We start from the raw sequence: 12,705 nt of genomic DNA, 5'->3' as shown, positions 1-12,705 counted from the left end.
TGTTGAAAATAACGTTCAAAATATAAAAAAATTCTCATGCATATTTATCCATCCATCCGTTTTCTACCGGACCTGTTCAAGAAGTCAAGAAGTATTTTATTCATTATTAGTTAGCTTCACTGCGATGAGCTGGCGACTTGTCCAGGGTGTACCCCGCCTTCCGCCCGATTGTAGCTGAGATAGGCGCCAGCGCCCACCGCGACCCCAAAAGGGAATAAGCGGTAGGAAATGGATGGATGGATGGATGGATAGTTAGCGTCAGGATCCATCCATCCATCCATCCATCCATCCATCATCTTCCGCTTATCCGAGGTCGGGTCGCGGGGGCAGCAGCCTAAGCGTCAGGATAAAAATGTTATTAAAAAGAATATACCTTAATGTTGGTTTTCCATAAAAAAAAATGTTATTAAAAAGAATAACAGACGTGTTATAGCTTAATGTTGGTTTTACATAAAAAATGCACACATTTAGTTGTATTCAGTGTTGAAAAAAAATATTATATGGCTCTCACGGAAATATGTTTTTAAATAAAATAAAAGGTTCCCGACCCCTGCTCTATATAAATATTTATAATAGTACTTTATTATATGTATAAAAAAATATTTGATCTCATCTGGAAAATTAATGACTAATATTTGAGCACAATGCCTACTATTTTTTTTTAAATCAAATAATGGTAAAAATACAAGTTTCTAAAAAAAAAAATGTAATGTTAATATTTTGCACTTTGCTCTCATTTTTCATATTTATAATATAACATTTCATGATGCATGATACGTGTTTAGGAAAATGAAATTGGAATCTACTTACTTGAGAAAAAGTCCATCTATATAAAAAAAACTAAATAAATAAAGTCCATATTTTTGTACAAATTAATAGTAAAAACACAAGTTTCTAAAAAAATGTAATGTTAATATTTTGCACTTTGCTCTCATTATGCATGATATTTTTCATATTTATACATTTCATGATGCATAAAACTTGGTTGTGAAAATTAAATTCGAAAACTTGAGAAAAAGTCCATCTATATAAAAAAAAACTAAATAAATAAAGTCAATATTTTTGCACAAATTAATAGTAAAAATACAAGTTTCTACAAAATGTTAAGGTTAATATTTTGCACTTGGCTCTCAAATATTTTTCATATTTATACATTTCATGATGCATAAAACTTGGTTGTGAAAATGAAATTGGAATCTACTTACTTGAGAAAAAGTCCATCTATATAAAAAAACTAAATAAATAAAGTCCATATTTTTGTACAAATTAATAGTAAAAATACAAGTTTCTACAAAATGTTAAGGTTAATATTTTGTACTTGGCTCTCATTATGCATGATATTTTTCATATTTATAATATAACATTTCATGATGCATAAAACTTGGTTGTGAAAATTAAATTCGAAAACTTGAGAAAAAGTCCATCTATATAAAAAAAAACCTAAATAAATAAAGTCCATATTTTTGTACAAATCAATAGTAAAAATACAAGTTTCTACAAAATGTTAAGGTTAATATTTTGCACTTTGCTCTCATTATGCATGATATTTTTCATATTTATACATTTCATGACTCATAAAACTTGGTTGTGAAAATTAAATTCGAAAACTTGAGAAAAAGTCCATCTATATAAAAAAAACTAAAAAAATAAAGTCCATATTTTTGTACAAATTAATAGTAAAAATACAAGTTTCTACAAAATGTTAATGTTAATATTTTGCACTTGGCTCTCATTTTGCATGATATTTTTCATATTTATACATTTCATTACGCATAAAACTTGGTTGTGAAAATGAAATTCGAAAACTTGAGAAAAAGTCCATCTATATAAAAAAAACTAAAAAAATAAAGTCCATATTTTTGCACAAATTAATAGTAAAAATGCAAGTTTCTAAAAAAAATGGAATGTTAATATTTTGCACTTGGCTCTCAAATATTTTTCATATTTATACATTTCATGATGCATAAAACTGCTTATGAAAATGAAATTCGAAAACTTGAGAAAAAGTCCATCTATATAAAAAAAACTAAATAAATAAAGTCCATATTTTTGTACAAATTAATAGTAAAAATACAAGTTTCTACAAAATGTTAAGGTTAATATTTTGCACTTGGCTCTCAAATATTTTTCATATTTATACATTTCATGATGCATAAAACTGCTTATGAAAATGAAATTCGGAAACTTGAGAAAAAGTCCATCTATATAAAAAAAAAACCTAAATAAATAAAGTCCATATTTTTGTACAAATTAATAGTAAAAATACAAGTTTCTACAAAATGTTAATGTTAATATTTTGCACTTGGCTCTCATTATGCATGATATTTTTCATATTTATACATTTCATGATGCATAAAACTTGGTTGTGAAAATTAAATTCGAAAACTTGAGAAAAAGTCCATCATTATAAAAAAAAAAACTAAATAAATAAAGTCCATATTTTTGTACAAATTAATAGTAAAAATACAAGTTTCTACAAAATGTTAAGGTTAATATTTTGCACTTGGCTCTCAAATATTTTTCATATTTATACATTTCATGATGCATAAAACTTGGTTGTGAAAATGAAATTCGAAAACTTGAGAAAAAGTCCATCTATATAAAAAAAAACTAAATAAATAAAGTCCATATTTTTGCACAAATTAATACTAAAAATACAAGTTTCTACAAAATGTTAAGGTTAATATTTTGCACTTGGCTCTCATTATGCATGATATTTTTCATATTTATACATTTCATGATGCATAAAACTTGGTTGTGAAAATTAATTTGGAATCTACTTACTTGAAAAAAATTCCATCTATATAAAAAAAACTAAATAAATAAAGTCCATATTTTTGTACAAATTAATAGTAAAAATACAAGTTTCTAAAAAAATGTAATGTTAATATTTTGCACTTTGCTCTCATTTTTCATATTTATAATATAACATTTCATGATGCATGATACGTGTTTAGGAAAATGAAATTGGAATCTACTTACTTGAGAAAAAGTCCATCTATATAAAAAAAACTAAATAAATAAAGTCCATATTTTTGTACAAATTAATAGTAAAAACACAAGTTTCTAAAAAAATGTAATGTTAATATTTTGCACTTTGCTCTCATTATGCATGATATTTTTCATATTTATACATTTCATGATGCATAAAACTTGGTTGTGAAAATTAAATTCGAAAACTTGAGAAAAAGTCCATCTATATAAAAAAAAACTAAATAAATAAAGTCAATATTTTTGCACAAATTAATAGTAAAAATACAAGTTTCTACAAAATGTTAAGGTTAATATTTTGCACTTGGCTCTCATTTTGCATGATATTTTTCATATTTATACATTTCATGATGCATAAAACTTGGTTGTGAAAATGAAATTCGAAAACTTGAGAAAAAGTCCATCTATATAAAAAAAAACTAAATAAATAAAGTCCATATTTTTGCACAAATTAATAGTAAAAATACAAGTTTCTACAAAATGTTAATGTTAATATTTTGCACTTGGCTCTCAAATATTTTTCATATTTATACATTTCATGATGCATGAAACTGCTTATGAAAATGAAATTCGAAAACTTGAGAAAAAGTCCATCTATATAAAAAAAACCTAAATAAATAAAGTCCATATTTTTGTACAAATTAATAGTAAAAATGCAAGTTTCTAAAAAAATGTAATGTTAATATTTTGCACTTTGCTCTCATTATGCATGATATTTTTCATATTTATACATTTCATGATGCATGATACGTGTTTATGAAAATGAAATTGGAATCTACTTACTTGAAAAAAAGTCCATCTATATAAAAAAAAATAAATAAATAAAGTCCATATTTTTGTACAAATTAATAGTAAAAATACAAGTTTCTACAAAATGTTAAGGTTAATATTTTGCACTTGGCTCTCATTATGCATGATATTTTTCATATTTATACATTTCATGATGCATAAAACTTGGTTGTGAAAATGAAATTGGAATCTACTTACTTGAGAAAAAGTCCATCTATATAAAAGAACCTAAATAAAAAAAGTCCATATTTTTTGTACAAATTAATAGTAAAAATACAAGTTTCTACAAAATGTTAAGGTTAATATTTTGCACTTTGCTCTCATTATGCATGATATTTTTCATATTTATACATTTCATGATGCATAAAACTTGGTTGTGAAAATGAAATTGGAATCTACCTACTTGAAAAAAAGTCCATCTATATAAAAAAATAAAAATAAATAAAGTCCATATTTTTGTACAAATTAATAGTAAAAATACAAGTTTCTACAAAAATGTAATGTTAATATGTTGCACTTGGCTCTCATTTTTCATATTTATAATATAACATTTCATGATGCATGATACGTGTTTATGAAAATGAAATTGGAATCTACTTACTTGAGAAAAAGTCCATCTATATAAAAAAAACTAAATAAATAAAGTCCATATTTTTGTACAAATTAATACTAAAAATACAAGTTTCTAAAAAAAATGTAATGTTAATATTTTGCACTTGGCTCTCAAATATTTTTCATATTTATACATTTCATGATGCATAAAACTGCTTATGAAAATGAAATTCGAAAACTGGAGAAAAATCCAACTGTTTAAAAAAAACAAGACCAAAAAGAAACATGTGAAATGAAACAGAACTCGGTTGAGAAAAGTGTTAAAACAAGTGTTGCTTGACATCTGACGTGTTTTGCGGAGGTTCCGTGGGCTCTAACCGCGTCTCCGCTCCGCTCCCACGCAGAACCAGCCTTCGGCGAGGTCAACCAGCTGGGCGGCGTGTTCGTCAACGGCCGCCCGCTGCCCAACGCCATCCGGCTGCGCATCGTGGAACTGGCGCAGCTCGGCATCCGTCCTTGCGACATCAGCCGGCAGCTGCGCGTCTCGCACGGCTGCGTCAGCAAGATCCTGGCGCGCTACAACGAGACCGGCTCCATCCTGCCGGGCGCCATCGGGGGCAGCAAGCCGCGCGTCACCACGCCCACCGTGGTCAAGCACATACGGACGTACAAGCAGCGCGACCCGGGGATTTTTGCCTGGGAGATCCGGGACCGGCTGCTCGCCGACGGCGTGTGCGACAAGTTCAACCTGCCCTCCGTCAGCTCCATCAGCAGGATCTTGCGCAACAAGATCGGGAACTTGGCCCAGCAGAGTCCCTACGAGGCCGGCAAGGCGCCTGCGCACCCGGCGCCGCAGCCCGCGCTGCCTTACAACCACTTGTACTCCTACCCGAGCTCCAAGGTGCCCACGGCCGCTGGAATGCACACCCTCCCCGGACACATGGCCATGCACCGGATATGGCCCTCGTCGCACTCCGTCACAGATATCCTGGGGATCCGCTCCATCACGGAGCAGCAAAGTAAGAGTTGTGCGTAAAGCTTACGCGTAAAAGTGGGTTCTTCTCCAAAAAAAAAAAAAAAAAAAAAAGTCTCCAAATGTGTGTGCAAAAAGATGTCGCGACTATTAATAATCTATAAACATGTCAGGAAAAAAAAAAAAAAATGAAAAGTGAGATAATTTTTTTGGGGTGCGGTTGGTGCGTAATTGCGCACGAGTCCAAATCCATAAAAGTGTCCAAAAGCGCATTTATTTATTTATTTATTTTTTTAAGCACGGCATAAATCACCCCCAAATACTCACTGCTATACTCTCACTTTTCTTCTTTGGTGCTGCGGTTAATGTTGCTTGTTCGTCCGGGGGAGGGAGGGGGGGGAGAGAGGAGTGTTGTCAGGCCGCGGTCGGGCTTCCTTTTCCCGGGCTGCACAGCAAAGAGGAGCCGGGGGAAGGAAGAGCGGAACATGTTTGCGCAAATGACGAACAGATGTGAACAATTGACTGGGGGGGTTTGATGCTTGATGTGTCTGAAATAAAGTTGGCGTAAAAGCTACACTTTAGTGGAATAAAATATAAGTCCAATTTAATAGATTTTAAATATTAATACGAAAAAAAGGCAAGATATCAGCTTTTTTTTAGTCAGTTGTAATATTTTACTCGTTTAAAGCTCCACTTTAGTCATGGAGTTCACTTATGGAATAAAAAGATAGATATATTAACACATATTGACAACTAAGTCGCAACTTAATAAAATAAATGTGTGTATTTTATGCAACTAAACAAACAAACAAACACACACATTTTTTAACTCGCTCCCAATTTATTCAAAAAAGGTTTTTGCGTTGCAATTTTTTTTCCCTAATGGTTTGTTTGCATAATTTCTTCCCATAACAACCACGTCCATTTTCCATCCATTTTATACCGCTTGTCCCTTTCCACCCAATACAATGTTTTTTCCCCCTATATATAAATTATATTTTTCGTTTTATTTAACTTCCTGTGCTTAAAAAACCCTCAAACTCTCATTTAATAACATTTACATTACAAATAGCATATTATTATTTTTAGCCTCAATCATGTCTTCGTTTGTCTGAATTTGTATTGTTTTGTTTTTACGTATAAGTTTTTATTATTTTTTTTTTTTAAAGGACTTAACACATGCAGCAAAACATGCAAGAGAGAAAATTAAGGATTTTTGATTTAAAAAAACGTAGTATTAATATTCTTATTGTTATTATTATTATTACTACAGTTTGTGTAAATAAATGCAAGAAAAAAAAGGAAATTATATTTAAAAACGGTATTATTAATATTTATATGTTTATTATTATTATTATTATAATTATTATTATTATTATTATTACTATTATTATTATTATTACTAAAGTTTGTGGTAATAAATGCAAGAAAAAAAATTAGGAAATTATATTTAAAAACTGTATTATTAATATTTATATGTTTATTATTATTGTTATTATTCTTATTATTATTACTATTATTATTATTATTATTACTACAGTTTGTGGTAAATAAATGCAAGAAAAAAATCAAGGACGTTTCACTTAAAAACTGATGAAGGATATTGGAAACAAAAACTGTATTATTGTTATTTATTATTATATTTTTTGTAAAAAATAAATCAAGTGATAACATTAAGGATATTATACTTAAAACGGTGTTTTTTACTATAGTTAATATATGCTATAAGATAATATGTTCACTCTACCGATGACATTCAATAATAATTTGTTTATATTTATTGTGACAAAAAAATAATTTGTTTATATTTATTGTGACAAAAAAAATGGAATTAGATTTTTTTTTTTAAACAGAATTCCCCAAAAAGGCCCGAAAAGAAGCCAACCGCTCATATTTTTATGGTTGAAATTCAAATAAATCAGCAGCTGAAATGACAAATTATATTTACATTAGATAAATAATAATGCAGTATCAGCACGTTCATGTGTTCATTTGTAAGTCAATCATTTAAAATTGACAATTTATTTATTTTATTTTTAATTGTATTGACTACAATACGTAAGATATTTCATCTTTTGTTGCCCTCGTCACTAAAATATTAACAATAGTGTTAATAAAATTATTATTATTTTATTTTTTTTACCAAACAGTTAATCAGTAAATATTCGTTTATATTTAATACACCAAAATAAACAGGTTGAATATTTATTTTATTTTAGAATATCATTTATTTATTTTTTTGCTTGATTTTATTTAATTATGTAATCCTAACGAAAAGACACTGAGAATTCTTACATGATGAAGTAAAAATAATGATCATAAATGTGAATTATACGTCCAATTTTAAACGAACGAATTAGAAAAACAAATGAATTTATTGGAATAACATTGAAGCAAATAAAATATTAATATTTTGAACTATCAAAACAATAACAACTCAAAATGGCGCTTTTTATCACTAATTCATATTCTCCATCTAATTATGTTTATGTTTTATGCATATAATAATAATAATATTAATATCAATAATAATAATGAACATAATAATAATTCGTGTCAAATTTGATCCAAGCTGTGGATTATTTGACCCACGGGGCGCCTGCATCTGAACATATACAAACATTTTTTTTTAAATATGATGATGATAAAAATCCACGAGGGACTCAGAAATGATGGTGACGTAAGAGGACCACCCACGAAGTCGACTTTGCGCTCCAAATTCTAGTCTGCCACGGACAATTTTTCACGCAGCTCTCATTCTTCTTCTTCCAAACAAACGTCAACTATAGAAGTCCGCGCAGAAACACGCGCAGGCGCACTTCACACGTACCTCACATATTAAAATTTGTGTTTTTTTTTTTGTGTGTGTGTGTGATTTTGACGAGATTATGTCCACGTTATTGAACACGATGATCAAGATCTGGATGACTTTGACCCAACAATTAGTTTGCAAAACTCCATGACGAGAAGTGCGTGTCATATTTCGGCCCACTTATGGAGGCCAAAAATATTCAATAATATCAATTCATAATTTTGCTTTTAACTCATTTAAAAACAATCAAAGTCCAGTAAATATTGAAATAATGCAACCAATGTACATTTATTTTTTGTATCTTAAAAAAAGAGAGGTAAAATATATATTATAATATATGAAAAAATAATATATGAAATTAGAAAATAAAGTATAGCATTTAATGATTACATAACTCTTTAAATAATTACTTAAATGTGTCTTTGTTTTTATTTCAATGGTTTATTTATTTAATTGTATCATGATTTATTGAATTATTTTATGAACATGACTATAGCTGGCGTCATATAGGCTTCAGCCACCCCCGGTGTCCTGAGGGGGACAAGCGGTAGGAAATGGATGAATTGGCATAACATTTTGAAAATTGTATTTATCCGTTAAAGTCAGTGGGAATTATTGTTATTTTTCTATAATAAATGTGTGTGTGTGTGTGTGTATGTATGTATGTATGTATATATGTATGTTTGTATGTATATATATATATATATATATATATATATATATATATATATATATATATATATATATATATATATATAGGTGTGGGAAAAAATCACAAGACTACTTTATCTCTACAGAACTGTTTCATGAGGGGTTCCCTCAATCATCAGAAGATTGAAAAAAAAAAATCTCCTGATGATTGAGGGAACCCCTCATGAAACAGTTCTGTAGAGATGAAGTAGTCTTGTGATTTTTTCCCACATATACATATTGCGCTCTACCACGGTATCGAGCACTATTCTCTGGATAATCCAATCAAGACATATATATATATATACATATGCATCCTAGTCCCTGCTGTTGTGTCCTTGAGCAAGACACTTGACTCACCTGCTCCCAGTGCCACCCACACTGGTTTGAATGTAAAAATCAGATATTGGGTTTCACTTTGTAAAGCACTTTGAGTCACTAGAGAAAAGTGCTATATAAATACAGTTCACTTCACTTCACATTTATACATACTTGATTGGCAACACTAAATGGTCCCTAGTGTGTGAATGTGAGTGTGAATGTTGTCTGTCTATCTGTGTTGGCCCTGCGATGAGGTGGCGACTTGTCCAGGGTGTACTCTGCTTTCCGCCCGATTGTAGCTGAGATAGGCGCCAGCGCCTCCCGCGACCCCAAAAGGGAATAAGCAGTAGGAAATGGATGGATGGATGGATATACACACATACATGTATATATATATATATATTTACACACATGTATATACATATACATATATACATGTGTATATATATGTAAATATATACACATATATCTATATATGTATATATATATATACAGATATATATACACACACACACATGTACATATGTATGTATGTATATATGTATAGAGAGAGAGAAAGAGAGAGAGACATAGATATGTATGTATATACACATATTTATGTATATATATATATATTTATATATATATACACGTGTATAAATGTGTGTATATATGTATATATAAATTGATCTCAACTTTGTACACTGCTGCTGGAATTTTAATTTTCCTGAAGGAATCAATAAAGTACTATCTATCTATCTATCTATCTATGTATGTATATATATATATATATATATATATATATATATATATATATATATATATATATATATACAATATACATACATATACATATGTCTCTCTCTATATATATATACATACATATATATGTGTGTGTGTATATATATATATATATGTGTATATATATGTATATATATATTTGTGTGTATATGTACATATATGTGTGTTTATATAAATATACATATAAACATATTTATGTATGTATATATATCTACATACATGTGTATATATGTGTGTATATATACACATGTATGTGTATATATACATATATATAAATACATATATATACATCCATATATACATACATATACATATATAGACATACATATATATACATAAATACATACATACATACATAGGTTTCTCATAGTCATCATTTCCTTGCCCTTATGTGGGCTCTACTGAGGATGTCGTTGTGGTTTGTGTCGTGGTTTGTACAGCCCTTTGAGACACTAGTGATTTGGGGGCTATATAAATAGTCATTGATTGATTGATTGATTGACATACATACACACACCCATATATATATATATATATATACATATATATATATGTATATATACATATATACATACATGTATATGTTTATATATATATATATATATATATATATATATATATATATATATATATATATATATATATATATATATATATATATATATATATATATATATATGTAGGGCTTCACGGTGGAAGAGGGGTTAGTGCGTCTGCCTCACAATACGAAGGTCCTGCAGTCCTGGATTCAATCCCAGGCTCGGGATCTTTCTGTGTGGAGTTTGCATGTTCTCCCCGTGAATGCGTGGGTTCCCTCCGGGTACTCCGGCTTCCTCCCACCTCCAAAGACATGCACCTGGGGATAGGTTGATTGGCAACACTAAATGGTCCCTAGTGTGTGAATGTTGTCTATCTGTGTTGGCCCTGTGATGAGGTGGCAACTTGTCCAGGGTGTACCCCGCCTTCCGCCCTATTGTTGCTGAGATAGGCGCCAGCGCCCCCCGCGACCCCGAAAGGGAATAAGCGGTAGAAATGGATGGCTGTATATACACATACACGTGTGTAATATGTATTTTATTATTATTCTAATCATGATTATTTTGAATGAAAAGTCTTTTCTGTCCTCCCCGCAGACGCGGAGTGGCTCGCCCACAGCGAGCAGCTGTGTCACGGCGCCCAACATCCGGGTCTCCCGGGCGCCCACCCCAGTGCCAGCCTCCACGGCGTGCAGCGTCATCACGTGGGTCTCTGCGACCGCAGCCACGTGGCGGCCGGCCAGTGGCAGCTGTGACGTCATCACCCGCTCGGACGAAGGACTGCGGGATTTTACGTCTTGTGTATCCATTCCACGAACGGTCCTTGAACGCATCACGGAATAAGGCTTCACGTTGGGAGGCGTCGTCCTGTGCGCATGCGCAGAACGTCACGCATTAAACAGCCACAGGGATGGAGAAGCGTTGCTTCTTAATTATTCATTTTTTTTTACATTTTTGTGTATTATGTTTTTTTTGTTTTTTTTTGTCAAACAAACATAATCAGCCCCTCCCCCTCCTGTTGTTTAATGATCTTATTTATTATCTTCAAAGGTACGTTGAATGAAGTGCAATTAAGACTTAATTGGCTCATGTTGTTGTTGGACAGTTGACAAATGTTGCACAATGAAATTGAATGTATCTTATTGATTAAATTGTTTGGCTGTTATCAACTTTTGCTTTATTCAGGTAAACATCAACAGGAAACTGATTATTAAAAGAGTACACATGTGCAAGAAAATTTAATAAAATACAAAAATACTAGTTTATTTTTCATTCAATAAAATTAACAGCTGATGTATTTATTTAATATGCAGTAAAATCCCTTTAAAATCGGCATCCTGTGGCTTTAGGTTGATTTAAAATTAATATTTTTGCCGATATTTTAGTAAACTATGATTTTATTTGAATAAAGAGACCTTAAAATGCTGTACTAATATTATTAAATACTTTGAAATAAATACAAAAATATAGGGTAGTGATTTTAACATATTCAAATATGTTTAAAACATCAATTGCATTTTAGAAATGCTTAAATAATATGAAAAAACTTTGAAAAAACACATAAAATTAGGGTTTTATTTATACTAAACATCAATTAAGGTACACAATTATTATTTTTGGACATTTTTTTATTTTATTTTAAGGGTAAAACAAATGTTGCATGCAGGCCAAAAAAAAAAAAAACATATTAAATTGCTTTCATTTGGCTTTTGGTTGATTTAAAATGAATATTTTTTGCAATATTTTAGTAAATTATGATCTTATTTGAATAAAGAGATGCTAAAATGCTGTACTAATATTGTTAAATACTTTAAAATAAATACAAACATATAGGGTAATGATTTTAACACATTCAAATATGTTTAAAACATCAATTATATTTTAAAAATGCTGAAATAATATGAAAAAACTTTGAAAAGTACATAAAATTAGGGTTTTACCAATTAAAGCTATTTTATTTATACTAAACATCAATTAAGGTACACAATTATTATTTTTGGACATTTTTTTTATTTTATTTTAAGGGTAAAACAAATGTTGCATGCAGGCCAAAAAAAACAAAAACATATTAAATTGCTTTCATTTGGCTTTTGTTTGATTTAAAATGAATATTTTTTGCAATATTTTAGTAAATTATGATCTTATTTGAATAAAGAGAGGCTAAAATGTTGTACTAATATTATTAAATACTTTAAAATAAATACAAACATATGGGGTAATGATTTTAACACATTCAAATATGTTTAAAACATCAATTATAT

General features: G+C 30.0%; 2 protein-coding genes across 2 annotated transcripts in view; both read left to right on the top strand.

Moving 5' to 3' along the window:
• Positions 1 to 11,609, top strand: part of LOC133550146 (paired box protein Pax-9-like) — a 14,814-nt gene extending 3,205 nt beyond the window's left edge. Inside the window, exons 2-3 of the mRNA XM_061896245.1 lie at positions 4,737 to 5,351; positions 11,042 to 11,609. Coding sequence (XP_061752229.1) covers positions 4,737 to 5,351; positions 11,042 to 11,199 — 773 coding nt within the window. The 3' untranslated portion in view covers positions 11,200 to 11,609. The remainder of the gene's footprint in view (positions 1 to 4,736; positions 5,352 to 11,041) is intronic.
• LOC133550149 (mitochondrial 2-oxodicarboxylate carrier-like) overlaps positions 1 to 12,705 on the top strand; it is a 631,183-nt gene that overhangs the window by 216,345 nt on the left and 402,133 nt on the right. The gene's annotated exons all lie outside the window — the stretch shown is intronic.

Source organism: Nerophis ophidion, linkage group LG03 (genome assembly GCF_033978795.1).
Source record: "Nerophis ophidion isolate RoL-2023_Sa linkage group LG03, RoL_Noph_v1.0, whole genome shotgun sequence".
NCBI classification, from domain to species: Eukaryota; Metazoa; Chordata; class Actinopteri; order Syngnathiformes; family Syngnathidae; genus Nerophis; species Nerophis ophidion.
Note: the sequence above shows the minus strand (reverse complement) of the source record. Positions and strands in the feature narration are given on the sequence as shown.